Here is an 18496-nt window from a genome sequence, read left to right on the forward strand (position 1 = left end):
ATTTGTTAGCATCTGTATTAACACAGAAAAAAAATGATTTTTTGTGTTTTTATATTTTCGTTGCTGAAAAGGTAGCCGGCAGGTTACGTCATATTTACGCGTCGGTGTTGTTGTTGCTATAGGAGTTTCCATCTTTTGAATCGGTGAGTGAATTAAATTAGACTGATAATCAATAACCGTTTTTTAATGTATCTTTAAGAGGCCAGCTGGTTTTTTTTTAATATTATAGCAGTCCTGATTTTGTCTGGTAGGAAGAAATTGCATGTCTATTCTCTTAAAATGTAGTATTTTGGTTTCTGGCTAGCGGGCTAATTAGCTTATAGGCTAGCGGGCGGCGGTCAGACGAGTGAAAGTAGATACTGAAGTTTGTTCTAAACAACCTGTCTGGTGTTACTAGACCTTTGTTTGCTTACAGCTGTTATTCTCTCTGTATTGCAGCGGTTGCAGTCATGGTGGCTTTTCCAAGTTCACTGACAGAGGAAGAGGAGGCACTGCAAAAGAAGTATGCTAAACTTAAGAAAAAGGTGAGTAACCCGGAGGATGCTGTCACATTCATCAGATAGATATATAGATAGAAACAGTACATGACGTTTGCAGTTGTTTTAGATCCAGGTGTAGCATGCACTCCCTAGTTGTGGCGTGTGTAATGAAATTAGTCTCAAAACACTGTGTGTGTTTAAATTTTGTGTCACTGTCATTTCAGAAAAAGGCACTGCTCGCCTTGAAGAAACAGAGTTCAACCAACCAGACAAACCAGAGTGGCCTCAAACGGAGTACGTAAAATGTATTTATTCGAAACATATCTGTTGCCTTTCAGTTACAAGATCCCTGGTTCACGTCCCAGCCAGCACCTGGGATCTTTCTGCATGGAGTTTGCATGTTCTCCATGTGAATGTGTGGGTTTTCTCCAGGTGCTCCGACTTCTTCCTACAGTCCAAAAACATGCTGAGGTTAATTGGTAATTCTAAATTGTCATAAAATGACCAAAAGCTTTTGAGGAATACTGGACACATTCATCGCATATATGTGACTCATTTATTGCCTTGTGCTCTGTATCTGCTCATTATCATTTCCGTTATAGCGTGTACTGTTTCATTATGTCCATCCTGGTGTGGAGATACAGTGTGCTGGAGTAATAAATACTGTTTTCCTTTGCTAATGTAATAGATATAGTTTATTATATAAAATAAATTGCTACGTTTCTATTTTTGATAATTTTACCTGTGAATAATTTATCAAACTGTCTTGACTAATTTAAACATCGGTCATGCTTTTGTTCACTTTACAATCCTTTTTGTCACAGCACTTTCAGACCAGCCAGTTGTTGACACGGCGACAGCAACGGAACAAGCGAAAATGCTCATCAAATCAGGGGCCATCAGCGCTATTAAATCTGAGAACAAGAATTCGGGCTTTAAACGGTCTCGGATGCTGGAAATCAAACTCAAGGTGGGATGTCATTAGATAAACTACATAACCAATAACTCTCAAGCTTATGTGTACGGCTGATTGTCAATATGTTAGGATATCTGTGGAATCTGGTATATGCTTGACAGATAAAGAGAAACATAAGAGCATTTGGAAATAGAACACTTAAATATTCACTTTCAGTCTGGTTGATAGTTAAATGTTTTTTTTCTGCTTTTTATGTTTGTGCATGTGCTTTTTTTTGTTCCTCATTTCCAACAGGACCCTGAAAAAGGCCCAATTCCTGCTTTCTTACCATTCCAAAGGAGCGTCTCTACAGATGAAGACCAACCTGAGGTATACCAGAGATCAAACATGATAAACTGTGACCGCTGTGTTGCATTTGGCTCTCTGCTGTAAAATTCATAGTTTCTTTTGCAGCAACAGATCAGTCAAACTAGCCTTTACTAACCAGTGTTTTGTGTTTGGTCTAGTCTGGAAAGAGAGCCCACAGGAAGTCTCTGTATGAGAGGTAACGTGTGAAACCACAAACGACAAGCAAAGCAACATTTTGAATACGCTGACAGTGTTTATCTGAGAGTCATTTCCTTGTACGTTCCTGTAGCTTCGTCAGTTCAAGTGACCGATACCGGGACGAGGACGATGGAGGCGGCATGTCCTCCAGCCGCGACATGGACCGAGACAGAGAGCGAGACCGGGATCGAGACCTGGACAGAGAACGGGACAGAGAGAGGGACAGAGATAGAGACAGAGAGCGGGACAGGGATAGAGACAGAGGCAGGGAGAGAGACAGGGACCGAGAGCGAGAACGAGAACGAGACCGAAGCAGAGACAGGGATCGAGACCGGGACAGGGACAGGGACCGAGACAGAGACAGAGACGGACCGTTCAGACGTAAGTAACCGTTTTCTGTACATCTGAATAAAATTCTACATCTGAATAACCAAAAAAAAAAAGTTTTTAAAACACTAAACATAAATTACACGCTACTGAACAAGATTAGGAAACGGCAAGCAACATTTTTTTGGACACATCATGAGGAAAGAGACCCTGGAATACATCATCACAAGCGGAATAATTAATGTGAAAAGAGGACGAGTCAGACAGAATGAAAATGATAGATGGACTGACATCAGGGCTACACATGGAACGATCAACAGTCACAATTCAGAAAGTAAAAGATCAGATTAGATGGAGAGAAATGATCGCCTACGCTGAATGACACGGCACTGGATTGATTGAACCATTGTGTGTAATAGATTACTATAGTTTGTACTGGGTTAAACATAAAGCTTAAGGTTGGCTTTAACACACTTTTACACAGTTATTCTTAGTCCCTCCTCAGAGAGCTAAAATATGATTATTAGATGTAATAACAAAGTTCTGAAGTAATGCTCTCTTTCCTCCTCTAATTGGCCGTGTCTGGATGAGTTTAAGTCTTATAAAGGTTACTTATTGTAGATGGTACCCATAGATGTGCCAAGATCAAAATCAAATAAAAGTCTGGGACCCACTTCTCAGTTTTTACCTCAGAGCAGTTAAAACCCTTAATATCACAGATGAATCACACAAATCCCTGCCGGCTTCGTATAAAGAAGAAATTCTGGTTTGTAATTTTCTAAATGTTGTTCAAATGTGAGAGGGCACAAAAGTTCCTCTTTTTTTAAATATTGGAAATCCTTACAGACATTGTTGGCTTGCCTAAATGAATCTGTAGATGGTGAAGGTTTTTTACTGTCTCACACAGAGGGTGTCTGATTATGCACATACAGTCTTTAAAAAAATGGATTATTCCACCCTTGTGTTTTCTTCAGTTTCTTGTTCATTTTAATTCCTGGTATCTCTAAAGCTACATTAGTTTGGACAAATATAATGACAACAACAAAAACAGCTCATAAAAGTTTAATTTCAGAGCAGATATCAGACGTTTTCCACGTTTTTCTTGATAATAACCAAAATCCCTTAAGTTCTTCCATCAGTATCTGTGGCATTGTTTCTGCCAAAAACAGCTTTCAGGGTTCCATGTTTTCTTTTCTCTGTTTTAGTCCCATGATCCACACAGGAGTTAGTCTGATCCATAACCATTGTTTCTGATCACAGCAGCCCATTCCTGTTGCACTAATTCTAACTAATCTGCTTTGTTTTTGGGCTTGTGGTTCTCCATTTAGCGTTTGATGATTTTCCACAGGTTTTTAGTTGGATTTAGATCTGGTGATTGAGCAGGACGAGGCATACCGCTGGAATACAATGATGCTGCAGCATGTCAAATAGGACATAAAGTATTATAGAATCAGCTACATTTTTTTGTCGTGTTCATTGTTTTCTTCAGATAATTTACCTTTAGTGGTACCAGGCATTAAAATGAAGAAGAAATTGAAGAAAACAAGGGTGATCTAATATTTTTCCCATGACTGTAGTTCTTTACATCTGTTATTCCACAATAATCAACTCGAACAGATAACAAATGAGTTTGTTCTTCCCAGGACTACATTTTTCAGATACCCACAAGGAATTCAGAAGATGTTAAAGATCCCATCTGAATAGAACAGCGTCTTCAAGAGCCCAAACAGCACGATGCAAATTAACAAGCTGCAAAATTATTGGAAAGATGTTTCCAGTTCAAATCCTGACACTTTACATGAGTAAGATCAAGATAATTGCATTCCAACTTAGGATATTAAAAAGAGAAACCCCACAACTAAGCAGCCCTTAGTCATTATTCAGCGCTCGATTTAGACGGTCGCCACGAGCGCCGGGAATCATGGCAGGTTGATGACATCATACAAAGTGGCTGCCTCCATGAAGAAAACATGATAGGTGGTTCAGCTCGATCGAGCGCTCGATTTCGATGGTCACCAGGTCGCCATTTGCGACTAAAAACGTCGCAAATGGCGACCTGGCGACTATCGTGTTCACTTCATGGAGGCAGCCACTTTGTATGATGTCATCAACCTGCCATGATTCCTGGCGACCGTCTAAATCGAGCGCTGTCATTTAGTGAAAGTGAGGAGGAAAAACTCCAACAGAGGAGAGTAGAAAGAGAACAGATTAGCTGTGAGAAGATCAGGAGCCACGAATACCTACAGAAAAAAATAGAGAAAGAGGAAAAAAGCTGACATAATAGAGGAGGGAAGACAAAGTTTATGACGTGAATGAGTTCAGGTGCATCATGGGAAATTCTCCAGCAGTTTATGCTTATGGCAGTAGAACTAACTGATGGTTTGGAGTCACCTGAGTCGGTCCTCACTGTAGTCATTAAAATAGAGAACCTGAGAGCTGATTCCACAGCAGAGGAGCTGATAGCTGAAGGATCTGCCTCCTGTTCTACTTCTACAAACCCTAGAAACTAAAACTAAGTGCTCTACTGGGACAATTTGGTGCTTTGAGGTCTTTAAGGTGATCATTAAGGGTTATTGTGGTGTGTGAGGAAAAGGATTTTAAATTCTTTTTGGTTTTCCAGGGAGTGAATTCAGAGAAACTAATGTGGGAGAAATTGGATCTCTCTCACTAGTTTCTGCCTGTTCTCTCGCTGCAGCCTTTTGGATTTGCTGGAGGCTCTTCAGAGAGCTTTTCTGATGCAGTTAAAGAGGTTTTCTGCTGTAATATTCTCAAAGATCCAAAAATAGTCCTGCTAGGTGCAGTTCACGGAGGCTTTGAGGGAAGATCTTCGCCATAAATCCTATTAGGAGCTGCTATAAAGTCTGTTACAGCTGGGTGGGTTGAACCTGAGCCCCCAGGATTCAACATATGGATGAAAAAACTATAGAAACTGCATGAGCCGGAGCAAATAACAGATGTATGAAAACTATTATGCAGAGGTGTCAAACTCATCTTAGTTCAGGTTCCACATTCAGCCCAGTTTGATCTCCAGTGACCAGTAAAATCACAGCATAATAACCTAGAAATAACCACAACTCCTAATGGTTCCTTTCAGTGCAAAAATGTTCACATTTAAGGAATTATATTTTTCTAAATTTTTGCAAAAACAAGACAAAATATTACAAAAAAACTGAGAACAATCTAGTATTTTAATTTATGATGAAAACAACAAAAGCCAGACAGAAAAAGACAAAAAACAACACAACAAAAACAAGACAAAATATTACACAAACGTCACAAAACAAAAAAAAAGACAAAAAAGTTACAAAGCAACAAAAAATAGACAAACGACAAAAACTAGGCAAAAAATTACACAAGACAAAAAATGACAAATGTGAGAAACAAAGTAACAAAAAATAGATTAGCAACACAAGTGAGACAAAAAAACACAAAATGATACAAATGACAAAAAACAAGATGAGTTATTACAAAAATGAGACACAAAAGAACAATCTAGTATTTTCTGATCTAAACAACTTGTCATGGTCTAGAAATGATTTTAAATTTATAGTTTTACTAATTAACAATCTGCAGTTAATGTCTTCTCTGGAATTTTTCCACTTTGAGGGCCGGATTGGACCCTCTGGAGGACCACTTTTGGCCCACGGGCCTCATGTTGGACAGCTTCAGCCCAGTGTTCTCTGAGGTTTCTGTAATGTTTGTACTGCTGCTGGAATCTGTTTTGTTTTTGCCACCAGGATCTGATTCGTACCCGGAGCGGCGAGGCGTTCGAAAGGGGAACACGGTGTACGTTTACGGCTCTGGGCTCGTGGAGGACAGTCTGCGCTCTGCCTTCTCTCAACACGGAAACATCATCGACCTCTCCATGGACAACCCACGCAAGTACGCAGCCGTGAAACAAAGCCGTGTGCACGTTATTGGCCTCTTCCATCTGCTGTTCTGATCGTCTGTACAATGACACGCCGCTCCACGGTTAATTAAACACCGATCTGTTCCCTCCTGTTCCTCTTTCCAGTTGTGCTTTCATCACGTTTGAGAAGATGGAGTCTGCTGACCAGGCCGTGGCTGAGGTTGGTTCAATCCAAGATGGAGTTAAACTCGCATAACATTAATCATCATCCTCCAACACTTTGCAACAGAACAAACAAATAAACTATGTCTGATATTGGCTTTTTTGCCGATAACCCATGTGCCGATATTGTCCAACTCTCAATTTCCCACTCCAATATCAACCGATACTGATATCTGTGGGCTATTTAACTAATTTTAGGTAACATCAAATATCTCCTGTTGATTAATTAACCCATCATGCCTGATTTTATTGTGATGCCCCATTGGAAGCAAATACAACAAGACTTTCAGATGTAAACATTGTCTGCTCAAAATAAGAAAACTACTTACTGGATTTTAGTGGTAAATGTCGGTGAAATCAGACATTATTTTACCGATTTTTATGATCGGCGAACGATGCTGACCGATATTACATTTTTATGCCGATATCAGGCCGATATTGGTGGACGTCAATTTGTCTCGTTTTTGTTGTTTTGTGTCTCATTTTTGCCATTTTCTCTCTTGTTTTTGCCATTTTTTTGTTTTGTTTTTGTCATTTTGTGTGCACTTTTTGTCATTTTGTGCCTCGGTTTTGTCGTTTTGCGTCTCATTTTTGTTATTCAGTACTTTTAAATATTTACAAAGTGAACGTCTCTAAAGTAGTGTGAAATAATACCTAAAAGTTCTTTAAATGTGGGCATTTTAATTCATAGTATTTTGCTAATTAGTAGGCTAATGCAGATGTTATGGATGCCAGTAAAATTACACTTTGATTTTCTCCAAATTATTATTTAATCAGTCAATCAATCTTTATGTATAAAGCCCTTTTCATGCCAGGGAGCAGCTCAAAGTGCTTTACATAAAAACAATACAACAATTAAAAGCACTTCATACAAGAGATATAAACACAAACATACGCACACACATACACCTACACATAAACACACACTCACACAAACTCGGGAATTAAGAACACTTGAGGAAACGCTATCTCACACAGTGGGGAAACAACAGAGAATGAGGTTTCGATTAAAATGGAAAAAATAGGATATATAAATAAAAGCAATAAAAAAGTAAGATAAATAGGTAAAATGATATATAAATAAATAGGATATATAAATAAAAGCAATAAGCGCAATAAAAAATTAAGATAAATAAATACAAGGAATAAAAGACTTCAGACCGGACTGAAACCGACGTAAAAAATAAATAAATTAAAAAAAAAAATAAAAACACGATAAATAATAAAATAACACAAGTAGCTAAAAGCAGACTAAAAGGTTAAAATAATAAACAAATAAATAAATATAGTTTAATCAAAAGCCAAGCTAAAAAGGTAGGTCTTGAGTTTGCTTTTAAAAATGTCCACATTCTCTGTTTTCCTCAGGTCCTCAGGTAGACTGTTCCACAAACGTGCACCGTGATGGCAGAAAGAGGCCTCACCATATGTTTTGGTTAAAACATGAGGAACAGTTAGAAGAGCGCTGCCTGAAGACCTGAGGGTTCTAAAAGGCACATATTTCAAAAGCAGATCAGATAAATAATTTGGACCAAGACCATTAAAAGAATCTTAAAAACAGCTATTTAAGGTACATTCAGGAAATTTTGACTGTAATAAACGGAGCTGTTTTCCATCTTCTTATTGTTATGATTTGCTGTAGTTGTGGGGATGCTTTGCTCGAGCTCACTGACAGTCTGAACTCTGCCTGCAGCTGAATGGAAGCACGGTGGGAGACGTTCACATCAAAGTCAGCATCGCCAGGAAGCAGCCGATGCTGGACGCTGCCACGGGGAAATCAGTGTGGGCTTCTCTGGGTAAACACTCTGTTTGTTTAGACACCGATCAGGCTGCCGGCGTGTCGGCACAGCGTGGACTAACCTTCTCTACGGTTTCTGTCCTTCCACAGCGGTGCAGAACAGCACTAAGGGCTCCTACAGGGACAAGAGGAACCAGGTGGTCTACAGCGAGGACTTCCTGTGACGACCAGCTCCTGTCTGTGTCTTTTTTTTTTTTTTTTTTTTGCTGTTAAGGCCGATTGGCTGCTTCAGTTGTGTGTTTTTGCTGGAGCAGTAGAGGGTTTTCTGTTGTCTTTTTGAAGCAGTAGATGGGATGGATCCTGAAACTACAGATCTGTTTTGTGGAGCTCAATAAAAGCTGTTTGTTACCTAAAGTGTCGTCTGATTTACTGGATGCAGTGTCTCGTTTTTGTCATTTTGTGTCTCCTTTTTTCCATTTGGCATCTCATTTTTTGTCATTTTGTGTCTCCTTTTTGTCGTTTTTGCTCATTTTTTCCATTTTGTGTCTCATTTTTTTGTCAATTTGTGTCTCGTTTGTGTCATTTTTGTTGTCTCATTTTTGTCTTTTTCTGGCTAGTCATTTTTTGTCGTTTGATTTTTTTGTGGCTCATTTTTGTGATTTTTATCGTCTCGATTTTGTCTCGTTTTTGCCATTTTGTGTTTTTATCGTTTTTGTCATTTTGTGTCTCATTTTTGTGATATTTTTTTGTCTCATTCTTGCCATTTTGTGTCTCGTTTTGTGTCTACATAGAAGTGTATTCATCCAGCATCTGAGAAAAGGAGAAGCTGCAGTAAATAATCTTTATATACAGCCTGAAACCCTCTTAAACTGCATTTAGACAAAAAAAACCAATTACATCTTAATAAATTAGTCTAATACAACATAGATGGAAGTTTTGTGTCACAAAATGTACTGTGAGGATTTTAAAATGCCGGATTCAAATTCCTCCAGCGCATCGAATAAATGTTTAACTCGACATGAAAACGCTTTGTATGAACTTTGATCTTGTTCTGTTCTTCCTGGGTTTTAGGAGAATCTAAATTCATTGCACCGTGTGCAGCTGTAGTTTAAGTGGTGATAACATCTTTCTCCAGAACTTTAATGTACAAAAAAAACAGCGTTCACTTTCAGAGTTTATTTCCTGAACAACATTTTGCAACAGAGGAACAAGTCTTATCAGATCGTCACATATTTTACACATCTTTTATCAAAAGCACATTAAGACACGTCTCATTCTGAGGTCCAATCAGGCAACATACGTGTAAACACCCGTGTGGAAGAGCTAAAACACGGGCGGCTAAACACAGAAGACACTTTCCGTTTATTTTATTTACAGTTCTGAGTCAAACTGTTCTTAAGACGATAAAATCAAAAGGCCTTGAAGTCGACGCGGTAGGAAAAGCACGGCTGTAAATGATAAAAATACAGATGATTAAACTGTACTTATCTGCTTTGGTTTCAGGGTCTCGGTGTCGTTCATTCACTGTCACAAGTTAAATAGATCCATCGATACGTTAACACCTATTTTCCTACTGTGACACGGCGTGTTTAACCCTCCTGTTGTCTTCATTTACAGGCACCAAAAATATGGTTTCCTCGTCTGAGACAAAATACAAAAAAAATCAGCAAAAAAATTCCCCAAATTTCCGAAAATTTGCAAAAACCTTCAGGAAGAAAATTCAATAATTCCAGAAAAGTTTCCCTTAAAAGCTTGATTTCTTGCTGAAGGTTTGGCAAATTTAAAGTTTGAAAATGTGGGAAAAAAATATTTTCACAGTGAAACTTCTGATGTCCACGTTTTCAACATTTTTGGGAAATTTTTGAACATTTTTTGGTGGAAAAAAAGATGTTAAAATAAAAAAAATCTTCAGAACATTCACAAAAAAAAATCAACCAAAATCCAGCCGATTTCACTGGACTTTGATTTTTTGTACGTTCTTAAAGAAAATATTAAAAGTTTTAATGATATATATGTAATCACTTTAGATATTTTTAGGATATTTTGGAAGATTTTTACTCATTTTCCCTTGAAAGTTCTATTTAAAAAAAATTCAAATATGGCAAGAAAATTCTTGTAAATATTTTTAAAAAATGAGTAAAAATCTTCCAAAAAAAATCCTAAAAACATCTAAAGTAATTCCTTATATATCAGTAAAACTTCTGATATTTTCTTTCAGAACATTCATATAAAAATCAACCAAAATCCAGCGAAACATTTCTTTTTCACCAAAAAATGTTCAAAGATTAAAAATGTTGACATCAGATTTTTCACTGTGAAAATATATAATTTTTCCACATTTTCAAACTTTCATCAAGTTCTTCACCTTTTTTTGGAAAATATTTACAAGAATTTTCTTGCCAAATTTGGGGGATTTTTTTTTTAAATATTTTTTTTAGGTAAAGTTTTTCCTGAAGGTTTTGCAAATTTTCAGAAATTTGGGGAATTTTTTGCTGAATTTTTTCAGACAAGGAAACAATATTTTTTGGTGGCTGTAAATGAGGACAACAGGTGAGATAAAAGCAGCCGTTGTTTATTATTTTATGCAAACACATTTCGTTTAAAAGAGCTCCTATTTTGGCAGTCGTAGAATTTAAAGGCATCAAAGTCATTTTCAGCTCTTTCCTGACGCCCACGCTGGGACCCTCCAGACCACATCTACCTGCAGTAAACTGTCCAACTCGTTAAGACGTTTTGGTCTACGACACTTGCTCGGTAACGAGACATTCCTGATCCTCCTCTCGTATCCTCCCAACTGCCCCGCTCGCCCGCTCTCTCTCCTCCTGCTCGTGGAGGGAGTTCTGCCCCGTGGTTTTGCCGTGCTGCTCCTTCAGGTGGCGCCGTAGGGCCGGCTTGTGGGCGAAGCGGGCGTGGCAGTAGGCGCAGCGGTGCGGCCGCTCGCCGCTGTGGAGGTTCATGTGGTCGATCAGGGTGGACTTCTGGGTGAAGGTCTTGTAGCAGAGGGGGCACTGGTGCGTCTTTCCGGCCCCCCGGTGCACGGCCATGTGGCGCGTCAGGTTGGCCGAGTGGTGGAAGTGTTTGCCGCAGCAGGGGCAGGCGTACAGGAGGTGGGTGGAGCGGGCGTGGACGGCCAGGGAGTGGGCCGACGGAAAGGTCAGGCCGCAGTGCTCGCAGATGACGGGGCCGACCACGCTGGACGTAGAACCCACCACCGCCACAGACTCGTCCCCGCCCTCGTTGGCTCCGACGCTGGTCAGCCCTGAACCTCCTTCTCCTGCGCTGCAGCCAGAGTCCTCCAAGGAAAACTGGTTCAAGCTGCTGGCTGTCATCGGGGAGATCCTGTCCCCCTGAACGTCACCCAAGCTGAAGTCCAACCGGGGGAGTTCCAATGGGAGGAAACCTCCTGCTGCTGCTTTAAGTGCCTCCTGGCTGTAGTCCAGCCCAAAACCACCCAGTCCAGCGGCTGTCAGGTACCATAAGTCCTGGTGCTGGGCCAGGACTGAAGGTCTTTTCTCCTGATGTGACATCCACCTTCTCCTTTTGAATCCCCTCCCCCTGCCCCTTCCCCTGCCTCGGCCGATCTTAGAGTCTGAAAGTCTTCGCCTGAAGGCTCGGATGGTCTCAGCTGAAAGTCCTCCAGAGCTGAGATCTTCTACTGAGTTAAAGTCATACTCTCCACCTTCTCCAATCAGAACTCCTTCTGTTTCTGGGAAACAAACATCCTGAGGTCCATCTCCTGCTGCTGCTTTTTCCCGTTCTCTGTCTCTGTTCATCTGCTCCTCCTCAGAGATGTACACTCTGAACACATCAAAGTCCTCCTGCCTGGTCTCCTCCTCCTCGTCTGATCCAGGAACCTGGAACACAATGGAGGACAAAATTAAGCACAGAAGAAAAATGTCCTTTAAAACACAGCAGGTGTCGTCTTTAAAATACTTATGTCCAACAAAGGGTCAAAAATCCAAAGATATTTAACAACCAAACACATAAAAACACAATTTCTGAACATTTTTAATTAGAAATGATGAACGTTTGGCAGTTTTTACTTGATAAATGACTTCCAAAGAGCAGTGGATTAAAACAGACATTTTTTCAGGATTAAACATATAATTTGATGTACCTGCAGGTGTTTTCAAAGATGGACAACAGCAGTGAAGACTTTATTATTTTATAGTCTGAAAGATCTTCTGTTATTATTCCTCCTATAGAACAACCAATGGTAGGAAATATCTCATCAAAAGTCTTTAGTCTGACTGGAGGGACGAAATAACGACTCATTCATATAAACTGAATGAATCGGTCGGTTTTATCAGCTGAAGATCGAACATTTTATCAGCCGAGATGGTACCTGTATACACGGATCATCCAAGATGGGACTGTCCTGGGGCTGAATGCTGTCCTGAGGAGGAGCATCACCGCTGTTCTCCTCCACTGAGCACACAGCGGGACTGTTGGGTTGGACAGGAGAAGGTCGGCGTGGGGAAGGAGATCCAACCGACTGGATGCTGCTGACGATCACTGGTGTGGCCTGGCTCTCCTCTACAGCCGCCTACAAGGAGCAGTAGTGAAACGGACGATGGGATCGCTGTAAAGCAGTGCTTCTCAAAGTGTGGGGGTGCAGAGGCATGACATGGGAGGAAAAGGTCCGTCTGTGTGGAATTAATTAGCTGAACTATTAACGCCGGCCTGTTTTTAGCAGCGCACAACACTCAAACTGCACTGGCTGTTTCTCAATACAAAGTATACAAATGTGTACTTGCAATAGATTTGTATGTCTACTATATATATATATATATATATATATATATATATATATATATATGTATGTATGTGTGTGTGTTACAGGCGAAATTAGAATCCAGGCAGATTTTAAATCCGCCTAGGCAGAATTAGAATTTTGATTTCGCCTAGGCTAGATTGAAATTTGAAGGGTTTTGAACATGATATGCTCTGTTCATGTAATTATTTGTTTTCCCTAAAATTATGTACCTTGAAATTTGGTTTTAGATACAAGTTAAATAATTAGAAGTAATGTCAACTTTTGTCCTCAACACTTGGCAAAATAAACAGGGAAAAAATGATGTTGTCAAAGTAGTTTCTGGGTTGTTTTTTTTCATATACTGTATGCCAAAATCCTGTTAGAGGGTTAGGGTTAGGGTTATTCTTAATATACAGGCTATTTATATATCAAGATTGAAATCCGTACAACAACCATGGCAGGATTTTCATTTCACCTAGGCGAAATCAAAATTCTAATTCTGCCTAGGCGGATTCTAAATCTGCCTGGATTCTAATTTGGCCTGTGACATATACACAAATCTATTGAGGAGGTGCACAAGTTTTTTGTCCTGACAGAGTTTGAGAAGCACTGCTGTAAACCTTTGAATACCAGAAGCTCTGATAAAGCGTTCCTGTGTGAACACTGTGTGTAGGGAGAAAGTACAAGACGTTCAGCTGAAAATTACTTTCATTACAAAATGATATCGCAGATAACTACTGAAGATAAAACTGGACTACCGTGCTGCTATCTGTCACATTCTTCACACACAAAACTTTGATGACATTCTGCAAGATAAATGAACGACTCTAACTGTAAAAGGTCTGAGAAGGAAGCAGCTGTGAATCCTGACACTTTAACAAATCTATCAGCTAGAAAGGCTTTGGGTTTGATTTGATCAAAGTAAAAGATGATATAACTATGGCAAATGCTATTAGACTGAAGAATAGAGTTAAAACGTGTATAAAACACATAACAATGAATATTATATTAATGACTGATGTTTAATGGGATGGTGTGTGTCTTGTTATTTTACATTGTGTGTAAGATGCTGAACACTTGAATTTCCCTCAGGATTAATAAAGTATCTATCTATCCATCTATAGAAAAGTAGAATGGTGTCTAAACTGTCTCTCCTATCATACATCCTACAGGTGTGGAAAAATGACCAACTCTCACAGCATAAAAGACGAAGCACAGCTCAGTATCTCTGGTTTTTCTCTGGATTTTATCACTGCTCAGAACTACTCGTGGATTCTTGTCGACATTAAATCCTGCTGCCTCTGAATGCCGACTGCTCCTGGTGATATTTTTAGAAGATCTTCAACATTTAAACACGGTCAAGTCTTAGACATTGGCCCCTGATTTGTGGCTTAGATTCCACTTCATCTCTAACTTTGAGGATGACTGATGTGGGAGTCTGACCTTAGCTAGAGCGGGATGCTTCAGCTGCACGTATTTCTCCAGCGCTCCTCTGCAGCGCTCCACGATGTGCTCCATCTGCAGGTAGCTGGCAGCGGTCAGGTAGTTGACGATCTCCTCGGGGTTGAAGTGCAGGATGCCGGTGTAGCAGGACTGGAGCAGGTCGCACACCACCGAGGAGCTGTACAGCATCGACACCTGGATTACAACACAGAGTCACAGAAATTTAACTCGGAAAGTGAAGAGAAATTCACAATGCATGGCAAAAATCTTACCAAGTTTATTTGTCTTATTTTTAGTCAAAATGTCTCATCCCGCTTGATTTAAGACAAATTCACTTAACAAGTGACATTTCAGCAGATGGAGGGACTTGATTTAAGACAATGCATCTTAAATATTTTGTTCAGTCAAACAATCTGGAAATTATCTTATTTTGAGTTGAGTTTTACAAGAAAAGTCCAAAAAATAAGTTTCACCCTTGTGTCGTCCTGTGGGTCAAACTGACCCGTTTTAAGGTTTGAAAATGTGCAGAGAAAAAATTCACAGTGAAACTTCTGATGTCCACATTTTAAACATTTTTTTGGAAATTTTTGAACATTTTTTGGTGGAAAAAAATATAAAAAATGTTTCTTAAGAACATTCACAAAAAAAATCTATCAAAATCCAGCAAATTTCACTGGATTTCTGTTGATTTGTATGTGAAAGAAAATATTAGAAGTTTTACCGATATATATATGTAATCACTTTAGAAATTTTTAGGATTTTTTGGAAGATTTTTACTCATTTTTTGAAAAATATTTCCAAGAATTTTCTTGCCAAATATAGGGATTTTTAAAAAAAAATTAAACTTTCAAGGAATTTTTTCTGAAGGTTTTGCAAATTTTCAGATATTTGGGGAATTTTTTTCTGATTTTTTTTCAGGCAAGGAAACAATTTTTTGGTGCCTGTAAATGAAGACAACAGGAGGAATAATAATCTCAAATTAAGAGGTTACATGAAAGCGAAAATCTATTTTTGAGTGAAAAACTGCTATTTTTTAAGCATGTCTGGCTTATTTTAAGACACCTAAGCTTGACAATCCTGATAAAATAGAGCTTGAAATAAGCTTTTCCAGCTAATTTTAAGATCTGATCTCAATATTCTATCATCTCTTATTTCAAGAAATTTTACCAAGCCATTTTTCACTTGTTCTATTGGCAGATTTTTTCACTTATTTCAAGGTAAAAGTTCCTTGAAATCAGTTTTTTTCTTTTTGTTTTGAGAGAGGCATTTTTTTTACAGTGTTACGGCGTGAGGTTGTTTACCTGCAGCTTTGGTGACGGGTTGAGGAGGAACTGGTCCCTCAGGAAGGGCGAGCAGGCGGCCAGCACCACCTTGTGTCCCCTGAATATCTGGTTGTTGCTGGCGATGATGGTGACGTCACAGAAGTGCTGGCGCGACCTCAGCGAGTTCATGTGCTTCAGGGTCATGTCTCCGTGACCCGGTAACCGGAAAAACACCATCTCCATCTTGGCTAAGGAGAAACAAGGACGGGCGTGGTGACAAATTCCAAGAAGTGAGCACCCATTACAAATAACTCAATTACAAAGTAGAAACAGGCACAAAACGACGAGGCCCAATAAAACCCACTTGAACGCTGTGTGCAACGTCTGAAACGGGATCAAAGAAAGTTTAAGCTCCTTCCTAGCCCCATTTGAACTCAAGATTGAATAGAATAGCTTTATTGTCATCACACATGGGAGCATGACGGAAATATAAGCACTGAAACCAGCTAAACTAACAACAATAAATAATAAAATAAAACGCACATATAAAACAAAACTATGTCAAGAATTCCAACATGCAAAAGAGGCAAGATAGGAGGTAATGAGATCAGTTAAAAAACAATAAAATAGAATAAATATGGGCAGGAAATTAGCAGCATTAATAACCCCTCCTGTTGTCCTCATTCACGGGCACCAAAAATATATTCTCCTTGTTGACAAAAATCCCAAAAATTCAGCAAAAAAATTCCACAGATTTCTGAAAATTTGCAAAACCTTCAGGAAGAAAATTCAAATAATTCCTTAAGTTTAATTTTAATAAATCCCCCAAACTTGACAAGAAAAGTCTTGTAAATGTTTTCAAAAAATGAGTAAAAATCTTCCAAAAAATCCTAAAAATATCTAAAGTAATTCACTGTGAACATATTTTTTTCCCACATTTTCAAACTTTAAAACGGGTTAATTTTGACGACACGAGGGTTAAAAGTGACAGAAGTGTGATGGAAATGCACTGCAGCAGCTTACAAAGCAGACGGCCAGGTTTGTTTTGATCGTTAAAATCTCGCCCAATTCTCAAAACATATACCACGACTGTAAAATGTTTTTTCTTCCTGCACAGAATGAACCTTGTAGAGTCGGTTTTCCAAACGCTGAGCACACATGTTCAGTACGTATTTTGAAGTGACACTGAATAAAAAATAAATAAAAATCGCACAGTTGTGACAAATCCAGATGGTAACACTGATATAAAAGTCCAACAACTGGAATATATTAACACATGTTTGGATTAGTTCTCAGCTGGTTCAAATATAAAATAAGCCTCTTCAAAGAGCGACAGGAACACAAAACTAAAATGATTTAACTTAGTCGGAAAGCCATTTGATTGTCAATTTAGTCTTTAGTCTAAAACACCAAGAATTCTCTGATATCAGCTCCTCGAGTGAGCGTTCACTAGCATCTTTGTGTTTGATTAATAGCCAGAAAAAAATAACTAAATAATGCGGTCACCTTTGGTAATTTTTCACTTTGCTGTGACATTTTCTAGACAAAACCATTCACTGAGAAAACAATAATAGGCATAAGAATACTACAGATTGTCCTCCTGGAGCGTCCTTGACGTGTTTCAAAGCAAGTCAATAACATCAGTGGACGTAGAGCCTTATATGTACACAACTAAAAAATATGAAATATCACACATGGTTTGAGGATAATGGTGACAGCACACAATAAATGTGTAATCTAAATTGGTGAGTGATCTACAAAATGTACCACTAATGTGGACAAACTGAAAGAACAAGTCCTGTGTCTCGATTCAGGGAAGTGGGAATAAACACAGAGGGCTTTATATTACTTGTAATAACGACAAACAGACGTTATATTGTACTACGGTGGAAGAACACTTACTCTCACATTACATGCAAATTAAATCCACAGATTAGAATTGAGGACCGTTGAAAAGCTGGGTTAGCTAATATCATTTCACTTTGTTGTGATATTTTCAGGACAAAAACATTCACTGAGAAAATAATAATAGGTATATGAATATAACAGTTTCTCTTTCTGGAGCATCCTTGACAAATATGAAATATCACACATATATGTGAGGATAATGGTGACAACAGACAATAAATTTACCACTAATGCTGATGTAAACTGAAAGAACAAGTCCTGTCTCTCAATTCAGGTTGAACAGGGAAGTGGGAATAAACACAGACGGCTTTTTATCACTTATAATAACGACAAACAGACGTTATAATATCGTATTACGGTGGAAGAACATCTACTCTCACATTACATGCTAATTAAAACGCCAGTTTAAAATTCAGAAACGTTGAAAAGTTGAGTTAGCTACCATGTTTGGACGAGAAAAAGCTGGAGAAGGATATGAGTTGAGTCCGTGATATTTAGTCGACAGGTGTCATTTCCGTCAGACGTTGATATCGATCAAAACACAGAATTTTCCTCCTTTCCTCTCTTCGCCCGGCTAGCTGGACGTCAGCTAACGCTAGCCCCTACCTAACTAACAGCTCGTTAGCTCGCCCACTTGTATCGTCTGTGGGTTTTTCTGCTGGTAAAACCACGAAACAAAAGCTGCCCGTCTAACTTTACCGTTACTCACCTTCGCCTCTCTCTTTCCGTCTTTGTGAGCGCTACCGGGGGGCGAAAAAAAACAACAATCCCGGCTCGTTGTGACGCTTCAGCCGTTGGCGGAGGTGATGCTAGTCGTCCAGCGGTGTCTGCTCATCCCTCCAGCCGGCCGCTCGCTGCTACCACCTCGATTCCTGTTTACTTTTCGGCCTTTTTTCGGAGGACGTGCATCCCGTGACAACAAATGCGGACCCGCTGGCGTGTCGCCGCCGCCGCCCCGCCGAGCTGACTTTGAATCGGTTTCCGCGTGAAGCTTCTCCTCAACACTGATCGTCGAAACGCCGCGCACACGCTGATTTCTGATCAGTGGTGCG

At 39.3% G+C, this 18496-nt stretch overlaps 2 protein-coding genes across 2 annotated transcripts; one reads left to right on the forward strand and one right to left on the reverse strand.

Moving 5' to 3' along the window:
- The first annotated feature begins 38 nt into the window (after positions 1-38).
- On the forward strand, positions 39-8489 carry nelfe (negative elongation factor complex member E). The gene is made up of 11 exons (XM_022217186.2): positions 39-143; positions 439-524; positions 704-773; positions 1304-1449; positions 1690-1764; positions 1902-1939; positions 2033-2322; positions 6006-6150; positions 6284-6338; positions 8031-8133; positions 8226-8489. Exons 2-11 carry the CDS (start codon positions 450-452, stop codon positions 8297-8299), a joined length of 1071 nt encoding a protein of 356 aa, XP_022072878.1. The 5' UTR covers positions 39-143; positions 439-449; the 3' UTR covers positions 8300-8489.
- A 747-nt stretch (positions 8490-9236) lies between these two features.
- On the reverse strand, positions 9237-18477 carry LOC110967541 (zinc finger and BTB domain-containing protein 12). Its single transcript, XM_022217189.2, has 5 exons — positions 18154-18477; positions 15576-15784; positions 14275-14469; positions 12421-12621; positions 9237-11929 (listed from the first exon to the last, which is right to left on the reverse strand). Exons 2-5 carry the CDS (start codon positions 15777-15779, stop codon positions 10814-10816), a joined length of 1716 nt encoding a protein of 571 aa, XP_022072881.1. The 5' UTR covers positions 15780-15784; positions 18154-18477; the 3' UTR covers positions 9237-10813.
- Between the last annotated feature and the right edge of the window lie 19 nt (positions 18478-18496).

The sequence above is a fragment of the Acanthochromis polyacanthus genome, chromosome 11, assembly GCF_021347895.1.
Source record: "Acanthochromis polyacanthus isolate Apoly-LR-REF ecotype Palm Island chromosome 11, KAUST_Apoly_ChrSc, whole genome shotgun sequence".
Taxonomy (NCBI): Eukaryota; Metazoa; Chordata; class Actinopteri; family Pomacentridae; genus Acanthochromis; species Acanthochromis polyacanthus.

What these genes read in the sequence shown, in the direction of transcription:
- nelfe (XM_022217186.2), top strand. Translation starts at nt 450, where the DNA reads ATGGTGGCTTTTCCAAGTTCACTGACAGAGGAAGAGGAGGCACTGCAA. An exon ending in ATGCTAAACTTAAGAAAAAG is followed by an intron (nt 525 to 703) that starts GTGAGTAACCCG and finishes CTGTCATTTCAG; the next exon opens with AAAAAGGCACTGCTCGCCTT. An exon ending in ATCAGTGTGGGCTTCTCTGG is followed by an intron (nt 8,134 to 8,225) that starts GTAAACACTCTG and finishes GTCCTTCCACAG; the next exon opens with CGGTGCAGAACAGCACTAAG.
- LOC110967541 (XM_022217189.2), bottom strand. Translation starts at nt 15,779, where the DNA reads ATGGAGATGGTGTTTTTCCGGTTACCGGGTCACGGAGACATGACCCTG. An exon ending in ACCCGTCACCAAAGCTGCAG is followed by an intron (nt 14,470 to 15,575) that starts GTAAACAACCTC and finishes GTTGTAATCCAG; the next exon opens with GTGTCGATGCTGTACAGCTC. An exon ending in AGCATCCCGCTCTAGCTAAG is followed by an intron (nt 12,622 to 14,274) that starts GTCAGACTCCCA and finishes TGCTCCTTGTAG; the next exon opens with GCGGCTGTAGAGGAGAGCCA.